The 23,683-nt window shown below is 38.1% G+C and overlaps 2 protein-coding genes across 2 annotated transcripts; both read left to right on the top strand.

Moving 5' to 3' along the window:
- Positions 1-2,183: 2,183 nt before the first annotated feature.
- On the top strand, positions 2,184-5,870 carry LOC116731349 (C-type lectin domain family 4 member A-like). Its single transcript, XM_032581085.1, has 8 exons — positions 2,184-2,381; positions 2,481-2,543; positions 3,355-3,486; positions 3,898-3,966; positions 4,213-4,335; positions 4,533-4,684; positions 4,792-4,916; positions 5,007-5,870. Exons 1-8 carry the CDS (start codon positions 2,324-2,326, stop codon positions 5,191-5,193), a joined length of 909 nt encoding a protein of 302 aa, XP_032436976.1. The 5' UTR covers positions 2,184-2,323; the 3' UTR covers positions 5,194-5,870.
- A 3,142-nt stretch (positions 5,871-9,012) lies between these two features.
- Positions 9,013-21,626, top strand: LOC116731348 (CD209 antigen-like protein E). The gene is made up of 8 exons (XM_032581084.1): positions 9,013-9,204; positions 9,358-9,417; positions 9,997-10,098; positions 10,233-10,310; positions 10,548-10,616; positions 16,469-16,620; positions 21,124-21,248; positions 21,339-21,626. Exons 1-8 carry the CDS (start codon positions 9,090-9,092, stop codon positions 21,523-21,525), a joined length of 888 nt encoding a protein of 295 aa, XP_032436975.1. The 5' UTR covers positions 9,013-9,089; the 3' UTR covers positions 21,526-21,626.
- Positions 21,627-23,683: the final 2,057 nt, after the last annotated feature.

The following is a 23,683-nucleotide window of genomic DNA, read 5'->3' as shown; positions in this document are numbered from 1 at the left end:
ATAACTATGCAGATGATACACAGCTCTACATTACGATGTCACCAGGTGACTCAGAGCCCATCCAATCACTGAATAAATGCTTAGAACAGATAAATGTGTGGATGTGCCAAAACTTTCTCCAGCTGAACAGAAACAAAACTGAAGTTATTATTTTTGGGCCTAAAGAGGAACGATCTAGAGTTATAGATCTAGAGATTATAGGTCTAGAGTTATAGATCTAGAGTCAATGCACAGCTTCACTTATTACAACTAAAAACCAGCAATCAGGCCCGAAACATTCAGCTCCACATAAAGACAGTTACAAAGTCGGCCTTCTATCACCTGAAGAACATTTCCAGGATTAAAGGACTAATGTCTCAGCCAGATCTAGAGAAACTCATCCATGCCTTCATCTTCAGTCGTATTGATTATTGCAACAGCGTCTTCACAGGTCTGTCCAACAAATCAATCAAACAGCTGCAGCTGATCCAGAATGCTGCTGCTGGCGTTCTCACTAAAACCAGGAAGATAGAGCACATAACACCAGTTTTAAAGTCCCTCCACTGGCTCCCTGTAGCTCAAAGAATAGACTTTAAAATACTGTTGTTAGTTTATAAATCACTGAACGGCTCAGAACCACAATACATTAAAGATCTGCTTTTATTGTATCAACCTTCCAGACCTCTCAGGTTCTGGTTCTGGTTCTGCTCTGCATCCCCAGAACCAGAACCAAACGAGGAGAAGCAGCATTCAGCATCTATGCACCACAAATCTGGAACAAACTTCCAGAAAACTGTAAAACAGTTGAAACATTGACTTCCTTTAAATCTAGACTAAAAACCCACCTGTTTGTATTTGAAACATAATCAATTACAAATTTATTGATGGAACTTGACTTAATGCTGTGTTTTGATTGTTGATTCTACGTTGCATGACTTTGTGTTTCTGTGTTTGTTATGATGTAAAGCACTTTGAAATGCCTTGCTGCTGAAATGTGCTATACAAATAAAATTTGATTTGATTTTGATTTATTAAACATGTAAGTCACAATTAAGAGTGACTACATTTTTAAGGGGACGAACTGTTTTTTATTCAACTGTAATTGAGAGAATCAACAACTTCCGTTTTTATTTCTGCTTCTGGATTATTTTGGGACGTCCTGTTTCTTCTCTCACTTGAGACATTAAGTGTTGATAAAGATCTCTGACTTAAAACGCCAAATATTTATTCCTGAAGACGTTTTAAAAAATCAAGTTAGAAATGTCAAAAAGAAAACACAGACAGCAGGTCCAAATAAGTTAAATGATGGAGGTTATACTTGTAAAATATTCATAAACAAGCTTTAGTCAAGTAAAAAAAACTAGAAGCAGGAAGTTTCAGTAGATTAGAAGCGTGAATAAGTTCTGATAAATATAATTCTGTTCCGCCTGCAGAGGAGAGCGGACTCATTTACGGGGAGAGCTTCAACATTTAAATGCTCAAAGATACGCCGAGAGGTTTATTTCACCAAACTCTGTCACTTTATATGAAATCAGCTCAGATTTAATCTAAATTTATTAAAGAAACTTACAGAACTCCAAAAACTGGAGGATTGGTTTAATGTGAACTTTTCTTAAAGTTTTAAGATTTTCCTTTTCAGAGGAAATTCCCTGATCCTCCCAGAGACAGAAACAGAATATTAATCATACTAAAGTCAACAGGAAGGAAATAAATGAACTACTATTTTACCACTAGCACATTTAAAGTTGGATCATTGATTTCCTGGTAATTAACAATAATGATCCTCCTGGGTTAAATTGTGACATCAGAGCTTTTACACTGTCAAATTTCTTCTTTTTGACTTTTTATCTCACTAAAATGTTTCAGATCAAAATAATTTTAATATCAGATAAAGACAAAAAGAGGTTTTAAAATCATGATTTTATTTATTGAGGGGAAAAAGCACCACAAGTGTTTCCAGTTCAGAGACTCAGGTTGGTTTGCATAGATTTATTTCCATAAATTAATAAAATTGTTATTTTGTTGTGCAATTTCAAAGCTGCTTTTTGTCTTTACTCAGGTAGTTTTGATCTAGTATTACAATTTATATTACATTTATATTTAGATGTGACTAAAGCCAAAAAAGAAAACAGAAATATGTGGGTGGGTCATCTGTTTTTCACTGAATGGAGAGAATGAACAACTTCCTTCAAACTTCAGTTTTTTTATTTCTGGTTTACTTTGGGATGCCCAGCCCCCAGCCTCTCACTTCAAGTCAGAGAAGTCAGTTCCTTCTCTGACTTGAGGAAGCTAAAAAAAAACTGGCAGGAACTTCGTTCTCCTTCAGACTCGCAGCAGCAACAACATGACTGAAGCTGATGTAACGTACGCTGACGTGAAGTTCACAACGCCGCGGTCCAGAGGTGAGTGTCCGTCCGTCCATCCATCCATCCATCCATCCATCCATCCATCCATCCATCCATCTGAACAAATCTCCATCACAGCTTCGTGTTTCTGTGCAGGTAATGTTGCAGCAGAGAACAGCACCTACTCTGAGGTGAAGATCTCTAACAAACGGCAACCAGGTTGGTAGAAAAACTTATTTAAATCAGCAAAAAGAGGAAATGGGTTTATTTTACAGTTTTTTGGGGAAAAAGAGAGTTCATTGTGTCTCTCCTGCTTGAAATAATGAGTAAATAGTTTAACACCACAAACAACATGTTTACAATTCATATTTTTGATTTGAGAAATGTGAAAAACGAGACGTTCTTAGATTTTGGTGTTATTTGTTATTAGTTTTTTGATTGCCATAGGAAAATAGATTGAATTAATGACCAGAAGGCTGTGATTATGAGTTTAATAATAATTCCAGTTACTCATGTTTGATGTTTTATGAACTCACCTCAGCCTGTGTCTGAGTTGAGATCAGATTGTGTTTCTCTGAGAATGGAGAACTAAGGAGCGGTTAGCTGCTGCAGAAATGAGGAAGTTTCTCAGCAGGATTTATTTTTAACAAAAATGACACAATTTCTGACAACTGGATTGCGAAACCTCAAGTGTTTATCTCAGTGTGACGAGTTTTCTTCTTCTGCTGTTTATTGGCAACAGACCTTAGAAACATGGCCCTCTGCAGACAGACAGACAAATATCTTCATAACTCTGGGACATTTTGTCAAGTTACAACAACAAGCTCAGGACGTTTGGCTTCGTTCACGCCATGTTTGTTTTTTTTTTTTTGCCAATCAGCTTATGATCGATCAGATTGATGGAAAACATCTGAGAATATCAGTTTTAGAGTCACAACAGATTCTCAGTTTGACTTCTGTCTGAAAGTTTCAATCTGGTTTTAATTAAAACATGTTTTCATTTAAACCAACATTTCCTTCTGCATCCCAGTCTGTTCAAACTGCTCAGCAAACATCCAACAGTCTGGGTCCAGCAGGAGGTCAAAGGTCACCCCAGAGCGTCTGGTTCTGCTGGGTCTCGTTGTTCTGTTGGCAGCGGCTCTCATCGCTCTTGGTGTCACCTGTGAGTTTTAATGTTTTACTTCAACCAGCAGGTTTTATCTCTGTCAGTCATTTTCCTGGTAGATGAACTCTGACCCCGTGTTGACCTCTGGTGCCTCTGAGGTCATTTGCATGATGCTTGGTCCTGTTTCTTCTTCTTCAGTTCATTGAGGTTTGCAGACATTTCTGATCCCAGTACAGACTATAGATCAGTTTTAGATCTGTACTTTGACTAGACCAGCTTTTTCAGCTACTTTGTTGTAGATTTGTTGCCACCTTTCTTTATAAAGATCATCATTTCTCCTCCAAACTGTCCAACAACCCAGACCTGTTCAATCTTTTTCTGATTTTCTGACTTACACGATCTTCATGTTGAGAAGAAACATGTCAGGTTTTCATAAATATGTTTAACTCATATTTTTTCTTTGATCAGTCGTTCAGACCAATCAGAATCTCCAGACCCTGAAAGAAGAGAAAGAAACTCTGAAGGAAACTCTTTCAGGTGAGTTTGAATGTTTCCTCAAGGCTCAGACTGGGCCTTCAGATTACCGGTAGTTACATTTAGGTTTTTTTTGTTTGTTTGTTTTTTAAACTCTAGATAGTTCACAGATTGATAAATGTATTTCTAGCACATGATACAAATCTATGGGGAGAGAGGGATTGTTTCTTAATGTTTCACTTTTGTTTTCATCTGCAAAACAAACTAATTCACTCTGAAATAACAACTTTTATTATCTTTTCAACATAGATATAAAACCTGGGAGTAAAAGTTCTACAACGGCATGTCCAACATGTCCAACAAGTCCAACATGTCCAAAACCTCCAACATGTCCAACATGTCCTCCACCTCCTCCAACTCCAGCAGTAAAAAGTAAGTCCATGATCTGATCTTTGTCTCATTTCTGTCCTCTAATGAAGTTAAAGAGACATTGATGGACTGACAGAGACAGGAAGTTAGATTGTAGCTGCAGGACAGAAGACGCCTCCTGCTGTCTCCAGATCACACAAACATCTACAGAGATTTATTCCTCCTGGTTCACTGAAGTCTTTGTTCTGATCTGTTTGAAGGGGAAACACGTCTGAAGTGTGAAGCAGGATGGGAGAAACATGGAGGAAACTGTTATTATTTCTCCACCACTAAATCCTCCTGGATTAACAGCAGACGTTCCTGCGTTGATCATGGATCAGACCTGGTGAAGATCGACAGCAGAGAGGAGCAGGTATGAAACTCTGCTGCAGGTTCAGATTCTCTCTGATTTCATCTCATCATCATGATTCTTCATCTTAACTCAGAAAAATCTCATTTTCATCAACTTTTCCTGTTCAGAAGTTCCTGGAGATCAGACTGAGAGTCTTGATGGTGGAAGATGATGACAAGTTCTGGATCGGACTGACGGACTCGGTGGAAGAAGGCAGATGGTTCTGGGTGGACGGATCTCCTCTGGATGAAAGGTTGGAAACAACAAATGAAAACATTTTGGTTTATTTTGAGAATCCAAGTCACAGTTCTTATTTTTCTTCTTTCTATTCTTTGTCTCTTAGTTTGAGCTTTTGGAGTCAGAATGAGCCTGATGACTGGAAAGGTGAGAATCCAGCTGGAGAAGACTGTGTGAGGATGGGAGAGAGAGGAGGAAGTCATGATCTGACATGTTGGTTTGATAAAGCCTGTAATGTTTCTCATAAAAGTATCTGTGAGAAACCAGCAGCACCAGGTCGTCCCTGTGTCTGAAGTTCAGCTCAGTCTATAAAACAAGCTGCAGAGATTCTGGTTCTATAAACATCTCAACTTTTCTTCCAGCTGCATTGAAACATCAAATTATTATATTTAATAATTATTTCTATCATCTTTAGTTATTTTCTGCTCTGCAGCAGCAGCAAACCACCAAGAGGAAAAACTCAGAAGCTCTGAGTTACAAACAGGAACCTGGAAGAACCTGCAGCAGAACTTTTCCATCAGAGTTTAACTGAGGATTTATTTCTGCTTCTGGTTCTAACGGTTCTGGATCCCACATGTGACTCGGGTCAGAACTTTTCTGAGGCTCTGCTGCTTCTGATGATCCATCATAGAGAGCAGAACATGTGGAAAACCAGAACATCTCTACTGGTTTGACTGGTTCAGATCCTTTTAACAGCAGCTAAAACTGAACCAGTTCATGTTCACAGTTCACCTCCTGGACATCTAGAACTCAAACTCCCAACATAAAGTAGTTCCTGTTGTTTCATCAGTTTATATAAAGCTTTGCATGATGTCATAAGATGATGGTTTCTGCAGCATGACTCATCATGTTTCCATGTAGAAAAATAAAGATCAGATCCACCATCAGAGCTCCAGCTTTCAGGTTATCAGCTCAAAGCAGCAGCTGTTCATGTAGCTGTCAGGATCATGAATAAACTTTTTAAACTGCATGAAACTGAGTCTGTCTGGTTTATATGAGTGGATATTTAGAATGAAGAAACTGTGGAGGATGAACAGGAAGAAGCTGCAGTCAGGAACTGAGATGTTAGTTAGTTTCTGATTGAAGGCGTCAGACGATCTCCTCGGTTTTCTGGTTCACTTCAGATTCTCACGGTTTGCAAAGCAAGATCCGATTCAGAGCAGCTGATGGAGCAGAAAACATCTGCTGCACTGATGGAGCTGCCAGCAGGTTTGTGATGTTTCTAAATCTCACTGCCAGTTGACATGGTGAAATGTTATCCAGCTCACTTGGTTTAATATATGTATTTAAATTAAATGGTAAGTAGACAGAGGCAACATATCTACTGTATTTGCATTAAAAAGACTCAAAGAGAAGTCATCAGGGTTCATTACTGCCAATGTAATAACTATATCTATGAGATACATTTGAATTTGTTCAAAAAATTCAAATTTAATCTAAATGTTACATTTTAAAGGAGCAGTTTTATGTATTTCCCAGACACAAGCTGAAATTTCATAACACAATCAAATGTTGTACATATCAAATATAAAATACTTTTTTTTTCTTCCCAATTAAACAATTTGAAATTGGGTCTCTGTCTCTTTAAAAACTCCTGCTCCTTCTGAAGCTCCGCCTTCAGGAAGTCGTCCCAACATGGCTCCTCTAAAATCCCTCTACAACGTTTTTACCAGCTCTGCTCTGAGCAGCAGCTCCTATAATGAGCTCAGCAGATGGTTGCTAATTGCTGCTGGCTAGTCTGAAGGAGCTGAGTGGAGGAGTTGTGGGACGGCGGCTCTGTGAGGTGGAAGCTTCCAGCTCAGAGGAGGAGCTGCGTCTGAAGGCGGGGCTAGGTCTACCCAGGCGTCTGGCTCAGCTCAATGGTTGCCATGGAGATCGAAGGTTTTCTCAAACGTGCATGAAAGAATCAAAGCAACACTCCAGGTTTGTTTGTGATGAAGGGATAACATGATGAAAGCTTAAAGAGTGGATTTTATATAATAATGTCCCTCCAAACACCATTTTGAAAACACAGGTTTTGTTTGCCGCCTCGTCTCCAGGGCAGGGCTCCGTCTGACGGAGGGGAGAGGAGACGCGTCGACGCGACGCACTGAGGTTTTACATTCATGTGCCGAAAAACGACTTATTAATAAACTGGAATCTTTTTGTATCTGCAGCCAGTGGAGGCTGAACTTGGCTGTAAACATTTTAACATTTGACATTTAAAACCTCCAACTTGACACGTCTGCATCTAACTGGGACTAATTATCAGTTCAGCTTCAGAGAATCAATAAAAGGAACTGTTACAGATAAAGATCTGGTTAGTTTTAGAAGTTCAATAAAGCAAAATGATGCAGAAACAAAAACATTTTATTCTGACTGACTTTAGATCGATGCAGAATGATTAATGTTTCTTCATCTTCACAGAAAAGTTTCACCAAGTTATTTTAACAACTTTTCCTGTTCAGATGTTCCTGCTAAGAAAAGGAAGGATGGAGGAAAAGGACAAGTTCTGGATCGGACTGACAGACTCACATAGGAGGCAGATGGTTCTGGGTGGACGGATCTCCTCTGGATGGAAGGTTTGATAGATGGAAAAACTATTTGATCATTTTAAAATAATCGACATTTCAGTTCTGAAGTCATTTTCTGTGACACTTTGTTTTTATTTTTGTAGTTTAACTTTCTGACATGACAGAGAACCAAACAACTGGGCCGAACAGAACCAGCAGGAGAGGACTGTGTGAGGATGGAGAAGAAAGGAAACAGTGTAGATCTAAGAGTTTTGATGATCATTCCTGATATAATATTCTCAGAAGTATCTGTGAAAAACCAGCAGAAATGTGTTTGGTTTGTAAAACCGTCTCAGAAGAAAATCAAGAAGCTACTTTTGTAAAGAAATGTCACAAAAATGTTAAATTCCCTCCAGATGTGTTGGTTTATTAAAATTCTACCTGAAATATGTTTGTCTGAATGGTTTTGTGTTGCTCTGGTTATTTTTCAATATCAGACAATTGTTTAGTAAATAAATATTTGCAGCAGCAGAAACAGTTTCTCAGTGAAAGTCACTCATCAAACAGAAACAACCAAATTATGAGACTTCAGAAATGAAAACCTGAATCCAGGTAATGATAGAAAGTCTAACAGAATAAAATTACAGTAAAAACTGTAACTGATTAACTCTAAATGAAGAGAAAAGATGATCAGAAAAACACAAACCATCCAATAACTGAGCAGGAATTCATTATTTTTCTGTTATTAAATGTGACACTTCAGTATTTTTAGGATAATAAAATGCAACAATAATTATAAAACTAAAAATGCTATTCTCCCATATTTGAGAAGACATGTTTCTCTCAGAAACAGTTTGAACTTAATTTTAATTTTTCCGTTTTTCTCCCAGCGTTGGTCTAAAGTTTCTCTCTTTGTGCTCATTTAAATACATTTTAATACATCCACAGAAATAACAGTAAAATAATATTTAATATGTTTTATAGAAGAAGAAACTTTGAAAGAACCTGGCACCAGTTAGTCAACAAGCCATTGGAAGCAGTGCGGCGCAGCTAGGCGCTGCAGGAAGTTGAAGAGTTCCTTGAGTCATTTCTAAAATATTAAAGTGATGCAATAATTTATGATCAGTTGATTACTTTTAAGTTTATTGTAACATTTTAGTAAATAAGAAATGTTGTTCTTGATCAGCATAATGACTCCTGATAGATGAACATTAAAATATTAACGTTGTCCTAATAAAACATCAGTAAGAATAAAGTTAGTGTAGATCTGTCCATCTCAGAATTATCTTCATCTGCCTGCAGAGCTGCAGATATAAACCGAATAGATTAAATCAGCAGAACTACAGTGTGTTTCTAGAGGCATTTTGTTAAATTAATTTTTAAAACCTGTTTTATGTTTTCTTTTGTTGTCTTATTGTATTGTAGTTCCTGTTTTATTTTGGTAAGCTGCTTCTTCCTGCTCTGTGTTCTCTTACTTCCTGTTTCTGACTTTATTCTGGCTGCTTTAATCTTTGTATTTTATTCTCTGTCATATTGAAATGTGATCAGTTTTAGTTGTTCTGATCTCTGATCATTTCTCCTCAGCGTCTCTTTCTGTCTCTGTTTCATTTAATCTTTTCTGTTTTCATTAAACACACATATATTTAGCCACAGACTCAAAGTGACCATTTAAGTCAAAATGAGGAAACAGAGGTGAGATGAAGCCTCTTCCTCCTCCTCCTCGTCTTCCTCCTCTACTTTTCAGCTCAACAGGAAGTTTCTCCAGCACAAGGCTGAAACTAGAAGAAGACGGACAGATCTTCAGTCTGAAAGGTCAGGTGATGATTTAGATGATTTTCTTTACACCAAATATTCAAAGAAAATACAAGGTTCATATCTGGCCAAACTTTAATAACTTGATGTTTTGGATTTAGTATTTCGTTGTTCTAGAAAAATTACGTTTAGTGACAGATGTTTGTTTCTCAGCGGCTGCAGAAACTCTGGCCTGTGTCTCCATGATGAGACGCCCTCAGCGCTGCAGAGAAGGTCAGACAATGAAGTTTATGATAAACCAGCAGGAAGGAGATGAAGAAGCAGAGTGGTCTTCATCAGAAAGTCAACGATCGAACACAAACTGATTCTTTAGATCAGCAGAGCTGAGATTAAACTATTTAGTCTTTATTTTACTGAACATGATTTTAATTATAGATGAAAACTTAGGATGAAACCTGATCTAATCCTGTGTGAAGAATTCAAAGTATGAAAGACTGAGAGGAAACAGAGATCATAACCAGGAACTCAAAATTAAAATAAAAACTACATCACTGCAGAAAATGAGGAAGTCAAACACTAGAAGTGAGAAATGCATCTTTTTCTGATGATTATTATTAGTTGCATAGAAAATGAAGACTGATGTCTCCATGGAAACGCAACATGATCACAAAGTGTGAAGTTAAGGTCATAAAGAAGCTGCAGTCCGAGTTAATTTCTGTTCATAAGGGAGAAAATGACAATAAAAACACATAAATCATCCATAAAGAGGAAGATGTTCAGAGTCTTTCAGGTTGATGTTAGTTTCTGTGAGTCTCCAGGTTCTGATCCGGTTCTGCTCTAAATGCTCGTCAGGTGAAAACCCAAGCAGAACCTGCAAGCTGCCAGCAGGGGGAGTAGTTCTGCTGGTTCTGGTCGGTCTGCTGGCTGCTGCTGTCATCATCATCTACAGACTCTGTGAGTTCATCCTGATTAACTTTTACTGGATTTTACTTTATCAGATGTCAGCAGAAAAATTACAAAGCGAGGTTCATAAAAACATGATCACATTTATTTAGCTTCACTTACTGTTACTTTGTTTCTCCAATCAGCTTTTGATAAAATACGAACCAATCAGATTCTCCAAACCCTGAAAGAGGAGAATGAAGCTCTGAGGAGAAATCTGTCAGGTGAGACAGTCAGAGTTTAAAGGTTTCCTATGAACGTCTCATTCAGAGCCTTCAGATTAGAAACATTTGAGTTTTTCTTGTGAAAATAAAACTTTTATTATTTACAAATTGATTAAAAGTGATGTCCAACACTTGATGGAGGTCTTTTTATTTTTCATAAATGTTTCACTTTTGTTTCCTTCTTCTGTTTTGCACAAACAGAATTCATTGAAATAACACAACTTTTATCTTTTAAAGATATAAAACCTGGAAGTACAACTTTTACAAACGCATGTCCAACATGTCCTCCACCTCCTGCAGTAAAAAGTAAGTCCATGATCTGATCTTTGTCTCATTTCTGTCCTCTAATGAAGTTAAAGAGACATTGATGGACTGACAGAGACAGGAAGTTAGATTGTAGCTGCAGGACAGAAGACGCCTCCTGCTGTCTCCAGATCACACAAACATCTACAGAGATTTATTCCTCCTGGTTCACTGAAGTCTTTGTTCTGATCTGTTTGAAGAGGAAACATTTCTGAAGTGTGAAGCAAAATGGGAGAAACATGGAGGAAACTGTTATTATTTCTCCACCACTGAGTCATCTTGGATTAACAGCAGACGTTTCTGCCAACATCATGGATCAGACCTGGTGAAGATCGACAGCAGAGAGGAGCAGGTATGAAACTCTGCTGCAGGTTCAGCTTCTCTCTGATTTCATCTCATCATCATGATTCTTCATCTTAACTCAGAAAAATCTCATTTTCATCAACTTTTCCTGTTCAGTTGTTCCTGCAGAGCAGACTGAGAGGCTTGATGGTGGAAGATGATGACAAGTTCTGGATCGGACTGACGGACTCGGTGGAAGAAGGCAGATGGTTCTGGGTGGACGGATCTCCTCTGGATGAAAGGTTGGAAACAACAAATGAAAACATTTTGGTTTATTTTGAGAATCCAAGTCACAGTTCTTATTTTTCTTCTTTCTATTCTTTGTCTCTTAGTTTGAGCTTTTGGAGTCAGAAGGAGCCTGATGACTGGAAAGGTGAGAATCCAGCTGGAGAAGACTGTGTGAGGATGGGAGAGAGAGGAGGAAGTCATGATCTGACATGTTGGTTTGATAAATCCTGTAATGTTTCTCTTAAAAGTATCTGTGAGAAACCAGCAGCACCAGGTCGTCCCTGTGTCTGAAGTTCAGCTCAGTCTATAAAACAAGCTGCAGAGATTCTGGTTCTATAAACATCTCAACTTTTCTTCCAGCTGCATTGAAACATCAAATTATTATTTTTAATAATTATTTCTATCATCTTTAGTTATTTTCTGCTCTGCAGCAGCAGCAAACCACCAAGAGGAAAAACTCAGAAGCTCTGAGTTACAAACAGGAACCTGGAAGAACCTGCAGCAGAACTTTTCCATCAGAGTTTAACTGAGGATTTATTTCTGCTTCTGGTTCTAACGGTTCTGGATCCCACATGTGACTCGGGTCAGAACATTTCTGAGGCTCTGCAGCTTCTGATGATCCATCATAGAGAGCAGAACATGTGGAAAACCAGAACATCTCTACTGGTTTGACTGGTTCAGATCCTCCTTAACAGCAGCTAAAACTGAACCAGTTCATGTTCACAGTTCACCTCCTGGACATCTAGAACTCAAACTCCCAACATAAAGTAGTTCCTGTTGTTTCATCAGTTTATATAAAGCTTTGCATGATGTCATAAGATGATGGTTTCTGCAGCATGACTCATCATGTTTCCATGTAGAAAAATAAAGATCAGATCCACCATCAGAGCTCCAGCTTTCAGGTTATCAGCTCAAAGCAGCAGCTGTTCATGTAGCTGTCAGGATCATGAATAAACTTTTTAAACTGCATGAAACTGAGTCTGTCTGGTTTATATGAGTGGATATTTAGAATGAAGAAACTGTGGAGGATGAACAGGAAGAAGCTGCAGTCAGGAACTGAGATGTTAGTTAGTTTCTGATTGAAGGCGTCAGACGATCTCCTCGGTTTTCTGGTTCACTTCAGATTCTCACGGTTTGCAAAGCGAGATCCGATTCAGAGCAGCTGATGGAGCAGAAAACATCTGCTGCACTGATGGAGCTGCCAGCAGGTTTGTGATGTTTCTAAATCTCACTGCCAGTTGACATGGTGAAATGTTATCCAGCTCACTTGGTTTAATATATGTATTTAAATTAAATGGTAAGTAGACAGAGGCAACATATCTACTGTATTTGCATTAAAAAGACTCAAAGAGAAGTCATCAGGGTTCATTACTGCCAATGTAATAACTATATCTATGAGATACATTTGAATTTGTTCAAAAAATTAAATTTAATCTAAATGTTACATTTTAAAGGAGCAGTTTTATGTATTTCCCAGACACAAGCTGAAATTTCATAACACAATCAAATGTTGTACATATCAAATATAAAATACTTTTTTTTTCTTCCTAATTAAACAATTTGAAATTGGGTCTCTGTCTCTTTAAAAACTCCTGCTCCTTCTGAAGCTCCGCCTTCAGGAAGTCGTCCCAACATGGCTCCTCTAAAATCCCTCTACAACGTTTTTACCAGCTCTGCTCTGAGCAGCAGCTCCTATAATGAGCTCAGCAGATGGTTGCTAATTGCTGCTGGCTAGTCTGAAGGAGCTGAGTGGAGGAGTTGTGGGACGGCGGCTCTGTGAGGTGGAAGCTTCCAGCTCAGAGGAGGAGCTGCGTCTGAAGGCGGGGCTAGGTCCACCCAGGCGTCTGGCTCAGCTCAATGGTTGCCATGGAGATCGAAGGTTTTCTCAAACGTGCATGAAAGAATCAAAGCAACACTCCAGGTTTGTTTGTGATGAAGGGATAACATGATGAAAGCTAAAAGAGTGGATTTTATATAATAATGTCCCTCCAAACACCATTTTGAAAACACAGGTTTTGTTTGCCGCCTCGTCTCCAGGGCAGGGCTCCGTCTGACGGAGGGGAGAGGAGACGCGTCGACGCGACGCACTGAGGTTTTACATTCATGTGCCGAAAAACGACTTATTAATAAACTGGAATCTTTTTGTATCTGCAGCCAGTGGAGGCTGAACTTGGCTGTAAACATTTTAACATTTGACATTTAAAACCTCCAACTTGACACGTCTGCATCTAACTGGGACTAATTATCAGTTCAGCTTCAGAGAATCAATAAGAGGAACTGTTACAGATAAAGATCTGGTTAGTTTTAGAAGTTCAATAAAGCAAAATGATGCAGAAACAAAAACATTTTATTCTGACTGACTTTAGATCGATGCAGAATGATTAATGTGTTTAAAATTAATGTAACTATGTGTTTAAATGTTTTACCAGCACTTAAATAAAGAGGAAAGAAGCAGATCCTCCTCTTCAGTTCAGATTTAAGCTGAGCAGGAAGTTCCTTCAACATAAAGCCGTGAAACAGGAAGCTGGCGGACAGACCTGCTGTCTGAGGAGAGACGACGCCCTGATGGTGAGTTCAGATGATTTTCTCTCCAAAAAATACTCAATAAAAATATTAGATTTTTTTCCAACTTGTTCTTCCTTTATTTTAATTTTTATTATTATTTTTTTTTTTTTTTTTTAATACATTGAATTCAATAAGAAGCAGCTGCTCTCCAGCCGTCGTCTGTAATTTAATATCTTCTGTTTGAATTAATTTTGTCTCGTTTTGATTTATTAAAATATAATTCTTGGTTAAACATAAATCTATGGACTTGGTAAATAATTCATGACTTACTTCAGAACCTCCCTGTATAAAAATAGATCCTTAGTAATGACTTGTTTTTCACATTTTATATTTATTAATTTTAGCAACGTGTTGATGAATAGAAGAAAGATTAGAGACAAAAAGACTTTATTTCCTCTGTATTTCTGAGATGTCTCTGTGTTTGTCCTCAGAGTGAAGCGTCTCCATGATGAGACGTCCTCACAGCGATGAAGAGCTGAAGATGAAGATGAAGAGTCTGGAGGTAAATCAGCAGGAAGGAGATGAAGAAGCTGCAGTCAGAGGTGAGTCCTCTTCATCAGACAAACAGCAGCAGACTGAACACAAACTGATTCTTTAGACGACTGAACACAAACTGATTCTTTAGACGACTGAACACAAACTGATTCTTTAGACGACTGAACACAAACTGATTCTTTAGATGACTGAACACAAACTGATTCTTTAGACAACTGAACACAAACTGATTCTTTAGACAACATCAATAAACGAGGAACTCAAGAATCTGACCAGAAACTGTAGATAAAATGTAGAAAAGCAGAAAATTCTGTTTGATTCTGTTTTTGTTTGTGTTTTTATTGGTTTGATCTGGATTGTTTTCTGAATACAAACTGTTCAGCACTTTGTTTAAAAATGCTTTACAAATTATTATTATTATTATTATTATTATTATTATTATTATTATTATTATTATTATTATATATGAAGTGGAAGAAAATACCTCAACCGGACATGTTTACTGCAGGATCTGATCTAAACATGATCATATTTTATGAAAATATCCTTAATAGTTTTAATAAAAATTGCCTACTTTAAATTATTTAACAATTACATGAGTTTATTAAAATGTAGTAAATGTTGAAACACTGTCCTCAGTTTTGTCCTGAGTCTTTGTGTTTATCTTTAACTGCTGATGATCATCTGCCCAGTCCGATCCGATCCAAGTTCTGGATAGGATCGATCGATCGGTCAGTTGGTTGGTTAGTTGGTTGGTTGGTTGGTTGGTTGGTTGGTTGGTCGGTTGGTTGGTTGGTCGGTTGGTTGGTCGTTCGTTCTTGGCTTTAATCACCAGTCTGCTTGTAGGCATTAGATTAGTCCTGCCAATGTTGACGCCTTAACTCTGACTGAAAATAATCCGTGTGGTTTTCCGCTGTTTTTCCCCTTCTTGTTAATTTTTAGCAGAAAGCCGTTAGTAGGAACAGATGACCTCACTTCCTCTCATCACACTGCCCCTAGTGACGGGCGTGGGCGTGTTCTCTACTTCTATTTCACTGCCATATATTTGTTAATTTGTTGAACAAACCATCTCAGTAGCTGTTTAGGAGTCAAAATTCACAGACACTGAAAAAGTTTCTTTGTTGTGAGATAAAAACCTGTAAAATAAACTTTAATGGAAAATACAGAAACTCAGTGATTTTAATGAGATCAGATGTTAGTTTCTGTGAGTCTCCAGGTTCTGATCCGGTTCTGCTCTAAATGCTCCTCAGGTGAAAACCCAAGCAGAACCTCCAAGCTGCCAGCAGGGGGAGTAGTTCTGCTGGTTCTGGTCGGTCTGCTGGCTGCTGCTCTCATCGTCATCTACAGACTCTGTGAGTTCATCCTGATTAACTTTAGCTGGATTTTACTTTATCAGACGTCAGCAGAAAATACAGTGAGTTTCATATGAACATGATTATATTTATTTAGCTTCTCTGTCTGTTTTTATCTCCAATCAGCTTTTCTACTAAACAATCAGATTCTCCAAACCCTGAAAGACGAGAACGAAGCTCTGAGGAGAAATCTGTCAGAGTTTAAAGGTTTCCTCAAAATATTTTTCTCTTTATAAATGTTTCTCAATGTTTCACTTTTGTTTTCTTCAGCTGTTCTGTAAAAACAACCAGAATTCACTCAAATAACACAACTTTTATCTTTTAAAGATATATATCCTGGGAGTACAAGTTTTACAACTGCATGTCCAGCATGTCCAAAACCTCCAGCATGTCCAAAACCTCCAACATGTCCAAAACCTCCAGCATGTCCAAAACCTCCAACATGTCCAAAACCTCCAGCATGTCCAAAACCTCCAACATGTCCAAAACCTCCAACATGTCCAAAACCTCTAACATGTCCAAAACCTCCAACATGTCCAAAACCTCCAACATGTCCAAAACCTCTAACATGTCCAAAACCTCCAACATGTCCAAAACCTCCAACATGTCCAAAACCTCTAACATGTCCAAAACCTCCAACATGTCCAAAACCTCCAACATGTCGTCCACCTCCTGCAGTAAAAGGTAAGTCCATGATCTGATCTTTGTCTCATTTCTGTCCTCTAATGAAGTTAAAGAGACATTGATGGACTGACAGAGACAGGAAGTTAGATTGTAGCTGCAGGACAGAAGACGCCTCCTGCTGTCTCCAGATCACACAAACATCTACAGAGATTTATTCCTCCTGGTTCACTGAAGTCTTTGTCTTTAAAGATCTGACATGTCTGAAGTGTGAAGCAGGATGGGAGCAACATGGAGGAAACTGTTATTATTTTAACACCAAGAGATCCTCCTGGACTGAGAGCCGAGATTCCTGCGTTGATCTGGGATCAGACCTGGTGAAGGTCGACAGCAGAGAGGAGCAGGTATGAAACTCTGCTGCAGGTTCAGCTTCTCTCTGATTTCATTTCATTATGTTTCAGAAAAATCTCATTTTCATCAACTTTTCCTTTTCAGTTGTTCCTGGAGAGCAGACTGAGAGGCTTGATGATGAAAGATAATGACAGGTTCTGGATCGGACTGACGGACTCAGTGGAAGAAGGCAGATGGTTCTGGGTGGACGGATCTCCTCTGGATGAAAGGTTGGAAACAACAAATGAAAACATTTTGGTTTATTTTGAGAATCCAAGTCACAGTTCTTATTTTTCTTCTTTCTATTCTTTGTCTCTTAGTTTGAACTTTTGGAGTCAGAATGAGCCTGATGACTGGAAAGGTGAGAATCCAGCTGGAGAAGACTGTGTGAGGATGGGACAGAGAGGAGGAACTCATGATCTGACATGTTGGTTTGATAAATCCTGTAATGTTTCTCATAAAAGTATCTGTGAGAAACCAGCAGCACCAGGTCGTCCCTGTGTCTGAAGTTCAGCTCAGTCTATAAAACAAGCTGCAGAGATTCTGGTTCTATAAACATCTAAACTTTTCTTCCAGCTGCATTGAAACATCATTTTTTCCATTTTCATATTATTTCTATCATCTTTAGTTGTTTTCTGATCTGCAGCAGCAGAAACCACCAAGAGAAAAACTCAGAAACTCTGAGTTACCAAATATTGTAACGGATTATAAATAAAGAAACTACAGAACTGAGTCTCTGTCTGGTTTATATGATGGATGGGAAACTTTAATCTGTCTTTTATTTTGTTTATTGATCATAATGACAAAATAAAAATGATCTGATGGAAACATTCAGGATTTATACTAAAAACTTCACACGTCTTGTTCCACCTGAACTCATCATTAGTTTACTAAGAATCAATAAGAGGAAATATTACAGATATAGAAAAAGTTTGATAAAGAAAACTGATGCAAAAAAAACATGCACAACATGCAAAATGATTAATGCTGATTAAATTAATCATCAATTTTACAAACATTTAAATAAGAAGAAGCTCCTCCCCCTCCTTCAAGTCGAACAGGAAGTTCCTTCAACACCGAGCCGTGAAACAGGAAGGTGACGATGTTTGTCTGAAAGGTTCACAGGAGACAGACACCCTGATGTGAGTTTAGGTTGTTTTTTTTTATCTAAGAAACTGCCAAAGAAAAATCTCCATTAAATCAGAAAATATTAGAATTTTACTCTAAACATTTAAAATGTTAGCTTTAGAAATAATGTCAATTTCTGGCTCATTGAGAGTTTGTTGTTCTAGGGTATAAAAATTATAAATCATTTATTAATGTTTTGTATTTTTAACACTTAATTTTTTCACTTATTTTGACTGAACTAAAGATAAAGATATAAAAGGAAATCGTCTTTGTTTCTGTCCTCAGCGTGAAGCGTCTCCATGATGAGACGTCCGCTGTCCGGTGAACGGGACGAGGAACTCGGTGGTCTGATTGTTTTATTTTCTGTAAACAGTTTGGTTTTGGACTGAAACATTTACAGGCTAAATTAGCAAAAGTGTCAGTAAAAAGTGCAGCAAGTTGAGTTTATGAAACTGTCCAGAACAGATCACAGACATATTTCTCTCTGTTAGCATTTTATTAGACATGTTGGTCAAACAAAGTCTCTGTTCATTAAACTCACTGAGTCTCTAAATGTCTGTTTCACAGCCGGATGTCACTGATTGGTTCAGAACGTTTTCTTATTGTTATTCAGAGACTTATGGACGTCTGACAGTTAAATTATTATTTACTTTATTATATGGGATGTGGCAAAGAATCCTCAACCATGTGTGTGGGGGGGGGGGGGGGGGGGGGGGGGGGGGGGGGGGGGGGGGGGGGGCGTGTGTGTGTGTGGGTGTGTCCGTGCGCATGTGTGTGTTTATGAGTCAAGTGGGTTGTTTTTCCTCCTTCACTGATTCCTATCATGTTGCAAAACTGACTAATAAGATGAAAAACTGACAAACTCCTTCTTCGACCTCTAAAACTGAATCCGTAGCTTGCAGGAAGTGTTTGCACCTTGCTACAAATATCCACAGCTTCCTCTTTAAAATACTTTTTTTTCACTCAACCAAGCATCACTCTATATTTTTAGACAAAGAGAGAAAAAGTTGAACTTCCTGCGTCCTGTAATAATGTTTCAGTGATCATAACACACTCAGAGTCTCACTCTGCTCTGGATCTGCTGTCGGATCCATCAGAGTTTTTTTTACCACCAGTGAAACTGCAGAGGATTCAACATAATAACAACATAAAGTTTTGTCCTGATCTTAAAGGTTTTCTTCGTGTTTCTTTCACCACAAAACAAACAGAACTGAACAGAAGCAAACAAAATGAACATGGATGCAATGTTTTGATGAGTTTTGCTGAAGATAAGCAGCTTAAAAACACATTTTCACACTTTTAGCCGATTAGTGACAACATTTATTACCACTTAAGGCAAATAACGTGATAGAATGACCAAACCTATTTTGCAGCAAGGTGAGAACTATGCAGGTGTAGGGATTTTTAAAAAATTTATATCCGTGTTTCTTGGTTCGTTGTTTCCTTTGGTCGGAAACAAACTAAACGGTTGTGAAAAAATAGTGTGAAAATGACCTGATCTGTACCAGTCAGTCTTTAGGTCAAACATGTTTCAACTCCTCTAACAGATTTAATTAATCCCTCATGTTCCCGTCACAAAGAGCTCTAAAGGCTTTCCATCATGTGATAAAGCTAAAAACACACTGGAGTGTTGCCATACATGTTTGAGAAATCCTTTAATCTCCATGGCAACCATTCGGCTGAGCAAACGCCTGGATGGATCTAGCTCCGCCTTCGAGGCTCAGCTCCTCCTTAGAACTGCAGTTACTCAAACAGCAGCCCTCCCTCACACAGCCCCTTCAGACTAGCCAGCAGCAATTAGCAAACATCTGCTAACAGGAGCTGCTTCTCAGTGAACGCTGGTCAAAACGTTGTTAAAGGGTTAATAGAGGAGCCATGTTGTGACGACTTCCTGAAGGCGGAGTTTCAGAAAGAGCAGGAGTTTTAAAGAGACACATTCCCAATGTCAAGGCGTTCAATTATGAAGTAAAATTTCTTTTAAATCATATTTGACATGTCGAGCATTTTATAACTGAAGGTAGCAGAGCTACATAACTGTACTAAAAAATTATACTGTCTGGAAAATGCATAATATTTCCCCTTTAAGTCTGTCGGGACACTGAGACACATTAGCAGGAAAAAAGCAGCAATGATATAAAAGTTAATTTATAATCACTACTTTTAGCCAAATTAGAAGAAACAGTAAAGGACAATAATCACTTTCAGTCCATTACTTTTAGATTTATGGTCATAAAGGAGGGAGTTTAATCAGGTTGATCTTAGTTTCTGTGAGTCTCCAGGTTCTGATCCGGTTCTGCTCTAAATGCTCGTCAGGTGAAAACCCAAGCAGAACCTGCAAGCTGCCAGCAGGGGGAGTAGTTCTGCTGGTTCTGGTCGGTCTGCTGGCTGCTGCTGTCATCATCATCTACAGACTCTGTGAGTTCATCCTGATTAACTTTTACTGGATTTTACTTTATCAGATGTCAGCAGAAAAATTACAAAGCGAGGTTCATAAAAACATGATCACATTTATTTAGTTTCACTTACTGTTACTTTGTTTCTCCAATCAGCTTTTGATAAAATACGAACCAATCAGATTCTCCAAACCCTGAAAGAGGAGAATGAAGCTCTGAGGAGAAATCTGTCAGGTGAGACAGTCAGAGTTTAAAGGTTTCCTATGAACGTCTCATTCAGAGCCTTCAGATTAGAAACATTTGAGTTTTTCTTGTGAAAATAAAACTTTTATTATTTACAAATTGATTAAAAGTGATGTCCAACACTTGATGGAGGTCTTTTTATTTTTCATAAATGTTTCACTTTTGTTTCCTTCTTCTGTTTTGCACAAACAGAATTCATTGAAATAACACAACTTTTATCTTTTAAAGATATAAAACCTGGAAGTACAACTTTTACAAACGCATGTCCAACATGTCCTCCACCTCCTGCAGTAAAAAGTAAGTCCATGATCTGATCTTTGTCTCATTTCTGTCCTCTAATGAAGTTAAAGAGACATTGATGGACTGACAGAGACAGGAAGTTAGATTGTAGCTGCAGGACAGAAGACGCCTCCTGCTGTCTCCAGATCACACAAACATCTACAGAGATTTATTCCTCCTGGTTCACTGAAGTCTTTGTTCTGATCTGTTTGAAGAGGAAACATTTCTGAAGTGTGAAGCAAAATGGGAGAAACATGGAGGAAACTGTTATTATTTCTCCACCACTGAGTCATCTTGGATTAACAGCAGACGTTTCTGCCAACATCATGGATCAGACCTGGTGAAGATCGACAGCAGAGAGGAGCAGGTATGAAACTCTGCTGCAGGTTCAGCTTCTCTCTGATTTCATCTCATCATCATGATTCTTCATCTTAACTCAGAAAAATCTCATTTTCATCAACTTTTCCTGTTCAGTTGTTCCTGCAGAGCAGACTGAGAGGCTTGATGGTGGAAGATGATGACAAGTTCTGGATCGGACTGACGGACTCGGTGGAAGAAGGCAGATGGTTCTGGGTGGACGGATCTCCTCTGGATGAAAGGTTGGAAACAACAAATGAAAACATTTTGGTTTATTTTGAGAATCCAAGTCACAGTTCTTATTTTTCTTCTTTCTATTCTTTGTCTCTTAGTTTGAGCTTTTGGAGTCAGAATGAGCCTGATGACTGGAAAGGTGAGAATCCAGCTGGAGAAGACTGTGTGAGGATGGGAGAGAGAGGAGGAAGTCATGATCTGACATGTTGGTTTGATAAATCCTGTAATGTTTCTCTTAAAAGTATCTGTGAGAAACCAGCAGCACCAGGTCGTCCCTGTGTCTGAAGTTCAGCTCAGTCTATAAAACAAGCTGCAGAGATTCTGGTTCTATAAACATCTCAACTTTTCTTCCAGACGTGTTAAAAGATCAAATTCTCCACTTTCTGTATTATTTCTATAAGTTTTAGTTGGTGTCTGATTTATAAAACATTATCAGTTTCAAGCACAGCAGCTGTTGATGTAACAGATTATAAATAAAGTTTTGTTAAACTACAGAATTGAGAATCTGTCTGGATTATATGATGGCTGGACGACTTGAAGTTTTTCTTTATTTTGTTTTTTGATCATAATGACAAAACAAGATTCTGCCTCTGTAAACGTAACGTCACAAACATTTCAGCTTCTCTTCCCGACATGTTCAAACAGTAAAGGAAGAAAAAAATTTTAAACACTTGGAAAAATACATGAACCAGGGTAACAACAAAAACATTAAAATAAAAAACATCCAGCCAGGAGACACGAGGAAAATACAGGGAAGCACAGCAGACTGAAGCGAGCAGAACTGAAAATCCAGAGAGTTGTGGAAGAAAATGAGAGGCGAGCTGATGATCTGCTGAGGCGAGAGAGGAAAATAATTAGAGAACAACTGGTACTGAAGAAACATGATAAACTAGAGCAACAGAAAAATAACTAAGGAACAAACAGAAGTGGAAAACAGGGCAATCTAAATAGAAAAACCTAAGGAAAACCAAAAATGACAAAAACCCAAAACCAAATCAAACAACTCCAGATCCCAACATGATCTGAATATCAGCAGATCAAACTGAGTTACTTCTGTCCCTCTACTTCCAGCTTTAACACGTTGAACTTTAACCTCTCTGTCCTCTGCTTTGGCCTCATGTTGTTTTTAATGCATAAATATACATTCACACGCTGGACTTTTATTATTATCCTAATCGGTTTCTCATTCCTTCACCTCACTGTAACTGCAGGGTATTTTATGTTGTAATTTTACTCTCACTTTACAATTTGCTATTCTTATTACTGTTTTTATATATTTTTCATTCTCCTCTTTATGAGTCTATTTGCTTTGCAGTTTGTCACTTTTCTGCAGTTGCGCTGGCATTTCCCCTGTGGAAAAAAAGGGGTTTTCTATTCTATTTTTATTTATTGCACACAAGGTGATCCACATCAGGAGTTCATGATGACATCATCATTACTCAGAACCATGGAGGAGTTCTGTCCTGTTCTGAACCTCCAGTATTTATTTTGGCTGAATTGAGAGCGAGCAGCGAGGTGAGAATAAAGATCGCTCTGGGGATTTTAGAGAGATGAATATAGACAGCAGCTCATGAATCTGGAGGGGATTTTAAAGAGAGTCATTTATAATCAGCTTTTCCACTGTACAAAAAACAGCTTTTCCACTGTACAAAAAACAGTCTGCAAGTGGAGGACGTTTAAACATGTCCGGTTCTGGCCGTGTTGGCAGAATCTCTGATTAAAGATGGCAAGATGCTAAACAAAGTCTGCAAACTGCTTACATGTTCTCAGAAGACTCATGCTACTCTAGATGTTAACGTTCATGTCTCTGCAGTCAGAAAGAAGCTAATTTTCACAAAGCAAAACAGTTTTATCTTTATCTTTGGTCTCTGAGAGAAAAACATGAAGGTCAAACTGAGATTAACCAGAAAGAACATAAATAAAAATCCTGAATCATGCTATTGGCTGGCATTTGCAAATAAACCAATTAAGGACTGCCATTTATTTTCCTTGCTGCTGATTGGTTGTTGCTCCAAGAGCGGCGATAAGGAAGACTGTACTGTTCTTTGGAAATTTAAATTCTTTAGACACAAAAACTTCTTTCCATCATCTTGGACTCATGGATTTTATCAGCCATCAGAGGAAGTGTGAGGAAATTGTGAGGCCATTTATGAAAACATTAAAACTTAAACCAAACTAACTTTAATCAGATTGTAGATTTTAAATCTGAGTAAACAAATTTCACAGTTGGGATTCCTCCAGGCTGTTTCCTCGGTACATTTTATTTAATGCATGGCTGAGATTTCACTGTGCGACAGTTTGCTGATGACAACTTTGTATTTTTTCACATGATCACAGTCCATGTGAATCAAAAAGAAAAATGTCATTATTTTTTCTACCATAAACAATGTTCACAAAGTGAGAACTAAACCAGGAGCCTTTAGCATCTGAACTCAGAAACAAA

This window comes from Xiphophorus hellerii, chromosome 13, assembly GCF_003331165.1.
Source record: "Xiphophorus hellerii strain 12219 chromosome 13, Xiphophorus_hellerii-4.1, whole genome shotgun sequence".
In the NCBI taxonomy this organism is placed as follows: Eukaryota; Metazoa; Chordata; class Actinopteri; order Cyprinodontiformes; family Poeciliidae; genus Xiphophorus; species Xiphophorus hellerii.
This window is presented reverse-complemented; position numbering and strand designations above follow the sequence as displayed.

Excerpts from the sequence above, each read along its gene's own strand:
- LOC116731348 (XM_032581084.1), top strand. The coding sequence starts at position 9,090 with ATGAAGCCTCTTCCTCCTCCTCCTCGTCTTCCTCCTCTACTTTTCAGC. Across the intron at positions 9,418-9,996 it reads CCCTCAGCGCTGCAGAGAAG|GTGAAAACCCAAGCAGAACC; the intron begins GTCAGACAATGA and ends AATGCTCGTCAG. Across the intron at positions 21,249-21,338 it reads GGATCTCCTCTGGATGAAAG|TTTGAGCTTTTGGAGTCAGA; the intron begins GTTGGAAACAAC and ends TTTGTCTCTTAG.
- LOC116731349 (XM_032581085.1), top strand. The coding sequence starts at position 2,324 with ATGACTGAAGCTGATGTAACGTACGCTGACGTGAAGTTCACAACGCCG. Across the intron at positions 4,336-4,532 it reads TCCAACTCCAGCAGTAAAAA|GGGAAACACGTCTGAAGTGT; the intron begins GTAAGTCCATGA and ends ATCTGTTTGAAG. Across the intron at positions 4,685-4,791 it reads TCGACAGCAGAGAGGAGCAG|AAGTTCCTGGAGATCAGACT; the intron begins GTATGAAACTCT and ends TTTCCTGTTCAG.